Source organism: Citrus sinensis, chromosome 8 (assembly GCF_022201045.2).
Source record: "Citrus sinensis cultivar Valencia sweet orange chromosome 8, DVS_A1.0, whole genome shotgun sequence".
NCBI lineage: Eukaryota > Viridiplantae > Streptophyta > Magnoliopsida > Sapindales > Rutaceae > Citrus > Citrus sinensis.
Window position 1 is genome coordinate 28,841,721 of NC_068563.1, and position 8,829 is coordinate 28,850,549.

At 38.1% G+C, this 8,829-nt stretch overlaps 1 protein-coding gene across 2 annotated transcripts; it reads right to left on the reverse strand.

Annotated features, from left to right (window-relative positions):
• Nucleotides 1-705: 705 nt before the first annotated feature.
• On the reverse strand, nt 706-6,719 carry LOC102612007 (U-box domain-containing protein 13). 2 transcript variants are annotated; one of them, XM_025102173.2, is made up of 5 exons: nt 4,767-6,063; nt 4,456-4,640; nt 3,458-3,574; nt 2,661-3,116; nt 706-2,174 (listed from the first exon to the last, which is right to left on the reverse strand). In XM_025102173.2, exons 2-5 carry the CDS (start codon nt 4,525-4,527, stop codon nt 1,032-1,034), a joined length of 1,788 nt encoding a protein of 595 aa, XP_024957941.1. In that variant the 5' UTR covers nt 4,528-4,640; nt 4,767-6,063; the 3' UTR covers nt 706-1,031. The 2 variants fall into 2 exon arrangements, with proteins under 2 accessions (XP_024957941.1, XP_006488304.1); XM_006488241.4 differs by lacking the exons at nt 4,456-4,640; nt 4,767-6,063 and adding an exon at nt 6,084-6,719.
• Nucleotides 6,720-8,829: the final 2,110 nt, after the last annotated feature.

Below are 8,829 nucleotides of genomic sequence, written 5' to 3' on the forward strand. Positions count from 1 at the left end.
ACTCAAGAAGAAGCTTTGCACGAGCTTCTATGACGCACCGACAGACCCCAATTCTTTTCTGACTTCGAACCTAGATGGTCCTAAGATGTAGTCAATGGAAAACTCGAAGTTACTTCTCATTCAAATTTTTCTAATTATATACTCTCTGTGTGTCCTTTCATTTTTTCAAATAAATTAGCAGTAACGTTAAATGAATAAATAAATCAAAGCATACGTCCATACTATGATCACAATTTGATCGTACGCACAAAAGTAAAAATTCTATGAATGAGATAACATTTTCCTACTATCAAGCTAAAAAATATAGCTAGTAGTTGGGGCGCGTAACCATATTTTCCTATATCTATTCACTATCAAAACACACGGCACTGTGAATCTGTGATTCACCTCAGAAACCCAAATTACATATATTTAAAACCTCAAAAATAACCCCGAAATTAATTAGAAAAAAAAAAAAACTTACAAGTTTCAAAAATGAAACACGGCCCATAGCTTATGCAATCTAACATCATCCTCTTTTCCCTCGTTCCTTCTACGAAATTTTGAGTGGACAACTTGTTGGGACAAAAAGATAATAAATTATTAAATCTTATTCATTCATGCGTAAAATAAGAAGTTTCGTTTGTTGTGGCGTCGGCTGCAGCAAATTGAAATAGGAATACAAAAATCCTCTCTCCATTGAAAGCTAAAGCTGGGCACGTAAAATTTGGTATCGACATCGTATATAAATTGGCTTGAATACAGGAAACATCTCTTCACTAAAACTTGAGGATGATCACAGTTGTACATGTTACAATGGTACATATCACAATACTGCATCTCAGTCTTTTCCTCCTCCCCCAATTTTTCGATTTGATGACTTTGTGAGTTATCTCGTGGGTGTTTGTCCCCATTTCACACAAACAAATGAATAACTTACAGATTGGACGGGTGATCTTCCACCCCTCCCCCGCAGCATCGCTGCCTCTTTTTCAATACACAAAATAGAAAACAAAATGATCAAATGAACAAATCGGGAAAAACAAAAACCCTCAGCTGTCAGCAGCATTTGATGGTAGCCTTGCCTCCTGTATCTGAGACTGAGACTCAGTTTGAACCTGAGCTTGCTTTTGCTGCTCAATAAACCTGCTCATACGTTCAAGCAGCTGTGCAGCTTTTCGCTTACCCCTGTCTGTGCCGTTTTGTGCCAAATCCACCAGAGGGCCCATCACCCCAAGTTCCTTAGCCTCTGCTAGATATTGTTGGTCTCCGGCACAGAGATGTACCAAGACAGCAGCTGCATTCTCTCTGTTCCTGGGAGATCCATTCCCAATAACCTCCACCAAAACTGGCACTGCCTCAGCAGCCCCAATGGCCGCCTTCCCTTCAGGGTGGCTAGACAGTATGGCCAGGATGGCCAGTGCTTCATCCACCATTCCACCTCCAGGTTCTGTGAGCAAATGCATCAGTGTAGGCACAACTCCAGCCCTCACTGCCTTTCCCTTGTTCCCTTGGTAAATGCACAAATTGAAGAGTGCAGTTGCTGCATCCTTCTTTCCTCTCTGGGTACCTTCGCTCAGCAGTGTCACAAGTGGTGGGATGGCCCCAGAAGCACCAATTGTAACCTTATTTTCATCAATAACTGAAAGGCTAAAGAGGGTAGCTGCCGCATTTTCTCGAGCCTCCATGCTCCCTATCCTGAGCACATGAACTATACTAGGAACTGCTCCAGATGAGACAATGCTTCCTTTGTTATCTTCACAGATGGAAAGGTTAAGTAGAGCTGTTACTGCATGTTCTTGGGTACGAGAATCAGGAGTTGAGAGAAGGCCTACAAGGAGAGGGATTGCACCAGCTTCAGCAATTGCCACACGATTATCTGCATTCCGCTTGGCAAGAAGGCGGATTTCACCTGCAGCAGATCGCTGATCCTCAGGACTTCCAGATGTGAGCTTGCAGAGGAGAATCTCAATTTTGGTACGTTCTGCAGGTGAGCATGCAGATGAAGTTTTACTGGGTCGCGAACTACTGGGTCGTTTTGGTGGTTCAATGCCATTTGCTTCACACCACTGGGCAATGAGACTACGAAGGACATAATTGGGTGTAACTGCAGTACTAGTGAGAGTCTGTTGTGTCTTTGGACATGTCCTATGCCCTGCTTCCAGCCACTTTTCAATGCAGGAACGCTCATAGGTCTGCAGCAGAGTACGACATAGATGAGAGATGTTAGAAAAATAGAGCATCTCTTTTATTAGAAAGAAAAGGCTAAGTTCAGACTGTCTTTTCATGAAGAAAATATCCTGGACTTCTGAGAAGTGGAAACTGGTTATTGTAAGACATTGTGGTCATTCAGTCAAAAAAAATCTTCGCAAGTGGTAAACCCCTCCAGAGTTTGGATATTTCTAAGGGAGAAAAGAGAGCAACTAGTCAATTACTGAATGTCAAGGAATATTTCCTGACTTAATCTTTGCCTAGGCAATCAACTGGATGAAATGACATAAAACAAACTTAATTAAGCTGACAATTTTTTTCAAAATGCATGCTGTATTTTACTGATATCTGAGTTAATTGAACAAGGTGGAAAGGAGATGGAACTTCTAGATAGAAATCTAGAAAAGGGAAGTAACTATGGTCCACCTGCGTTTCGCCATCAAAGAGCAAGAAATTCAAGATGCCGTTACCTGTCCTGTTGAAACAATGACAGGATCCTTCATCAACTCCAGTGATATTGGACAGCGGAAATCATCTGGTATAACTGGAGCCTTGTGATTCCTATCGCTGGAAGCTTGACCACCCTGACTTGGACCAGGATTCTTTTCTTTCAAAGGAGCATCCAAGTTAGGGTTCTCTGTTTGCACAAAATCCTTAATCTTCTTCAACAACATTGACATCTTCTCAATGGTCTCCCCAGGATCTCCCCCAGTGGAAGCAACCATCTCATGCAACGCCAGTGACTCTTGTGTTAGATCAGCTATTCCCATCAGTTGTAACTTCTCAGCCAATCCCCTTAGGACAGCTGGATCTGGTGTTACATCATTGTTCTTGTTATAGAGGGACAAAAGTTCCTCGTACAGCTCAACATCAGGTGCATCAACTCTTCCTTTGGCTCTTCTGAACTGAGAAAGAACAAGCTCAACCTGTACACCATAACAGTTAAAAGAGAATAAAAAACTGCTAGAATGATCCAAGGGGCTTGCCTTGAAGCTTGCTAGGAGTCACAAGGAGACCTTCACATTGTTGGTGTGTATGCATGTGCAAACAAGCATTAATGTAATCTCACAATATCGAAACCAAAAAATAAAGGCTCATATTTAACTGCTTATAGCAGTAGTCAGGATCCACCAAGCATTATCGCAAGATTCATACGCATCAAATGAGAAACATAACATATTTAGAGTGGAAAAGAGGTCTCGTCTGGTTCTTCATTTTTAATAGCCTTAAATAATGAGAGCACGATTATAAGATGATGAATCTCTACCTGTTCCTTGACTTCATCTGATATGTCGAGGTTTTCATAAGAAATTGCACTCAAAGCTTGTTCCAACTGCGCTGTAACCTCATAGAATTTTGTCATAATTTCACCCCTCTCTAAAACCTGCCAGTAGGGTGACTAAGATTAGAATATTCATAATCTGGCAGTAATCCTGCCAAAACAAAAAATTTCCTAGAATTTTATTAGAATAACAAATCCAAAAAGTGAACATACACAATAGATTACAAGGACAACCAGAGGTTCTACAATGTGTGGCTATTACCAAAACTTGTGTAAGTTATATATGCAACATACATGAATATTGATTCAGAAATAGTTTAAATTATAAGAGTATTGTAGCAATTTAAACATACATGTGTGTATACATGGATGATAGGACTTAACCTACCTGAATAATACAGGTTTTATTTTATATCTTTTTAGGACAATTATTGAACAGAAAACCAACGAATACAGAAAATTTCCGTGGTTCAATGATTTAAAACCAAAAGTTCCTTCAAGAAATTCAAGATACAGTCCTAATCATCCTAACTTGAATAATTGTAAACTTAATTTTTGAGAGAGCAGAATATTGTTCAGCCTTTTCAGGACAAGAATGAGTCAAAAACTTTCTCCTTCTTCGCAAATAAGCAAGGAACAAACTGTGGGCACCCACTGAAGATGAATCAGGTTACCAAACAGATTTAAGCAATATTTCACACTTCCATCCAATCCATGAAAGAATCTTCTGATGCCCTCGACATAAAAAATTTTAGAATCATAGCTGAACAAAGAAAAATCAAGAATACAATCTTTCTAGCCTCCTGCTTGCTCCAGGGTATTGTTGAATGTCTGCACCCATTTCTAACGATCAACCAGAGTTTTTCACTTTTGGAACTCCCCACACACTTGTGACAGTTCCATTCAAACTTATAATAGGTGGAGATTCATGCAATAAAATCTAAAGAAGAACATCTGCCATACTGAAGAGCAAAATACCGTGCCTTAAAAATAAAGAAGAATGTGGCCATCCTTTTCCTTTCCTTGGTTAGTTCCCCCTTCCAATGACAAACCATGGCCCATAGTTCACAGGCCCTAAAGGGGTGCTCTTTCTCAGCCGATAAAAGCAACAGAGCTGGGGTGAATGCTGAAGCTCATTTACTCTATACAGAGCTCATGACATCAAAATCTTCAAAACAACAACTACTTCAGATGTAATGAAAATTTTCTCTTAATTCACAATGGAGAATAAAAATCTGGTGCTAAAAGGCCAAAAAAAATATCACTAAGTCAATTATGACGTGCACATACTCACATATCTTATTTATCTCCTCTTCCTCCTCTCTTGTCATTATAAATTCACTCATGAAGTTACGGAACATTGAAAACATCTCCGAAACCAATTACACCAAAGCAATTAGAACTAACCGCAGAGTTCTGCTTTGATATGACTTCAATAGTGCTTCCAGTCTTTCACAATCAAATCTTGAAGGAGAGGCCAATCTTCATAGTTACATAGAAGAAGATCAAACAAGCCAAAGTTATCCTAACTTTATAAATTTTGTTTTCTTTATCTTTTCTTTCTGATTAATAAAAATCCTCCAAAAGCTACCATCAAAATTTTAGATACCACACGAATTCAAATCCTCGAAACAAGCCAAATTGGAACTTCAAGTAAAAGCCTATATTTGTACATAGAGCCATAGAGAAACAACTAAATATAAAACATAAGAAAAGACAAAGTAATACTCTTAAGTACTAAGATATAGATACAATCAAGATACACATGCTTGTCTTGACAAAAAGCGGAAAAATTTAACACATTAATAATGGGTTGGATTTCACAATCCGTGCCTGAAAGGGACACTCGCAAAACTCAAGGAAAATATATCAGGAATATAAGGAAAACAAATAAATTCTAGGATTTAGCTTGAGATTCTAGCTCCTCTAGCCAATAACTCATAAATGACTATGACAGTTGAAACTAGTAGTCCAAGAAACATGGATGAAATGCATCAACACATTTTTTATGGACTCGAGAAAGGATCTGAAAAAGAAGGGAGTTAACATTTTTCTCTACTTCATTGCAAACCCAGTCAAACTTATCAGAAAAACCAAAAGAAGAAAAAAAAAAGGGCCAAAATTCCATTAGCATGCGGTGATAATTACAATTGTCACCTTATAATCTGTCCCTAAAATAATCAAAGAAGCAAAGAGAGACAAAATCCAACTTCAATAACACTACTAAACATAATCGCCAATGGATTTCCAACAAAGCAGAGCAATACAAAAAATATAAAAGAACTGTAAATCCGCAATTTCTTATTATCTACTACATAAACCTAAACTAACAATTCAGCCAGGTTGAATTTTCAATTAAGTTTCATTTTTTATTAAGAAAAAAAACAAAATAAATCACAAAATCCAAAAGTTCATTTGGAAGGTGCTAATTGCCATGCCATAAACATATTAACTGCTTCCACACTTGTTCACGTGTGCATAACCGATCAAATGCTTCATTGCCCTTTTTATTTTTCCTCATTTTCTCACCAACCAAACAGATCGAACAATAAATGAACGAAAATAAAATAAGTTAGCAGTTATGATCTATAGAACAACAATACATACACACCAGGTAAATCTTGCTGCCTTCGCTGCCAAATCTAAGCAACTCCTTAGCCGAAGCTAACGCCTCCTTCAACGAAACCAAAGCTTTAGAAGTCTCTTCTGGAATCGCTTCTTTACTTTCTTTAATTTCCTCAAACATTGGCGTCAACAGCTTCAATCTCCTCGCCAAGTTGCAGTACTGCTTCTTGACCGTACCTCTGTAATCCGAAATCGTCGATATCTCGTTCACTGTGTCGATCAAGCTCTGCACGAGCACTCCTTTTTCGTCTTCCATTATGACGTCTTCAACTTCAAACTAAACACTAAACTACAATCAGATCTCGTTAAGATGCACCGTATTGTGAGTGTTTTGTTTGAGAAAAAAATGAACTGATTTTTGCGCAGATTTGTATTAAATCCGGCGGCGTTTAAGCTCTCGAGTAGTGGCTAGAGTCGTCTCGTCTCCATGAAACCGCAGCTTTGAGAGAGATAGAGAGAGAGAGAGTGTGTGTTTTTTTTTTTTTTTTTGGCGCGGCTTAAGTGAGCTTAGCTAAAGTGAGGTATTGTGAAATGGGAATGTGAACGTGATTTTGAGCTGGGAGTGCCCGTGAGTAAGAGAGGCGAGTGGGGAGGAGAATTTTCAGCGTGGCTCCTGACTCGGCTAACCGTAACGATTGGGTTTGTTATGTTGTCGATACCGAATAATCTAGGGTTGGTTGATTTCAGTTAAACTACCGCCGGTGAACTTGAATGGTCGGGTGACTCAGCAGTGAATTAGTTAATTTTTTTTAAAAGTTAATTAGTTGGTAAAATCATGTCTTAAAATTCATTTAGTTGTAAAAGAATATTGATGTTAGTAAACATCAAATATTTAATATTAAATATTCTCAGGACATTGATTTTATAAATTAAATTCCATTTTACTGAAATTTGAGACACATTTAACCTTGCCGATTGGATTGAGGATATTGAAAGTCAATTCGAATAAGCGTGTAAATTAACCAGTATATGTTTTTCGATCCGCGGACAATTATTATCTTCCACTAACAAGAAAAAATAATCCAAAACAAACCAGACTCGATGTCTTGTTTGACCAAAGCCTAGTGCCTTTAAGAAGATATCGCAATGAATATACATTAAAGAGTCGAAACTTGGAAAAAAAAATAAAGTAGCGAGCAACCTAATGCTAATTCCATCTTTTGGGAATAATGAGTCATGATGGAACAGAGACGTGACCATTCCACTAATGCATATGTTGGAAATTAAAGCCAAGCAATTAGGCATGCATGCAAATTGCAATAGATTTCATTTGAGGGTAGGATTAATGGATTATGTATGGTCCATCAAGAAGCCAATTCTTTCTGGGACTCGGACGCACACCTAATTATATTAATTTACAAAGGCAATACGCGCCATTAATGCACAATTAGCAGTAGATTGTCTGAAGCTATGTACGGTGTTTTTTCAACTTCCCCCGCCTCTTTAATTGTTTGCTATAAATTATAAATTATAAACTCTTTCTGGGTATGGTATAAAGCATTCTTTTTAAGGTTGTAGCTTTGATGATTAAAGTCTTTGTCTCCATTAAAGCCACTACTTTTCGTAAATTTCAAATGCTTATAAATCGTTGATAGTGGGAAGTATTAAATTGTTTAAAGCCATTAATAAAAGTTGAAAAAAATTACTATAAAAATAGTAACCATTTCTAAATATTCATGTGCTTACATTTAGTATGCTCAGGACAAGTTAAATTTTGCCTATTTGAGATTCAAAGAATCGACTCCTTTTCTTTATGTCTTCAAATAGGAAATTGTTTTTTTTTTCCTTTCTTTAAATCATTGCCAATTAGTATTGCCAAATTTTAGGAACATTTCGAAAATTGAAGGCGTTTATGAAAAATTCTTGAATATTTTCACTATATAATTTAATTCATTAGATTTTTATCATATATCCACACACACACACCCCCCTCTTAATTGATTATCTGTAAATAAATACGTGCACGACAATATTTCAACCAATGAGAGTGAATGTTTGTACCCGATATTTTTTAAGTTCATATTAAAAAATATTTCGATTCTATTATAATATAAAGAAAAAAAAAATCTCACATAACATTAAAAAAAAAAAAAAAGTACATAAAATTATCCTCCACAGCTCCACTTCGCGGAAATTTCCTCTATAGACAAAACAACAAGTCTTGAATAATCATAATCATTAAAGGATAATTTAAGTTCTTGGCATGATTGCATTGATCACAGGCTCGCAGCTACGAAACGGCGTGACGGGCAATAACACACGGCCTAACTGGTGGGCCCCGGGGAACCCGTGTGGGCGCGTCCTTTGATTTACAATTGGGAGACTGGTTCACACTAACGCTGCCCAGGAGTTACACGTGGCAAATCAATGGCGGTTTACAGCCGTCTGATCACTGCTCAGACTGGCAATTCAGGATCAGAGATACACGTGGCCCACATGCACGGAGCGGGTGGGATGCACAAGATAGATCGTCATGTTGCTCTATCTGATAGCGACTTGTGTCCAAATTGGAGTGGGTCGCAGTCGGCTCGGCTCATCTCGGCACGACATTCAAGCCTTCTTCAGCCAATCCTTCAGCTCCAGCAGCCTCCAGCTCATGCCACGTTAGCCGAGAACAACGGAGTAGCCAATTAACAATGAGAAAGAAGTCCACATGACTCCTTAAGTGGGCCCATGATTCTTTTTTAATACTATGTGATGAAGTGGGTTCCCGTGTGGACGAAGACCGCGGC

Bases quoted from the DNA above. Each gene is read 5' to 3' on its own strand.
- LOC102612007 (XM_006488241.4), bottom strand. From the start codon at position 6,353: ATGGAAGACGAAAAAGGAGTGCTCGTGCAGAGCTTGATCGACACAGTG. The intron at 3,575-6,083 runs GTGTGTATGTAT...CCCTACTGGCAG, and splicing joins AAGGCAGCAAGATTTACCTG to GTTTTAGAGAGGGGTGAAAT. The intron at 2,175-2,660 runs GTAACGGCATCT...ACTCTGCTGCAG, and splicing joins TCATTGTTTCAACAGGACAG to ACCTATGAGCGTTCCTGCAT.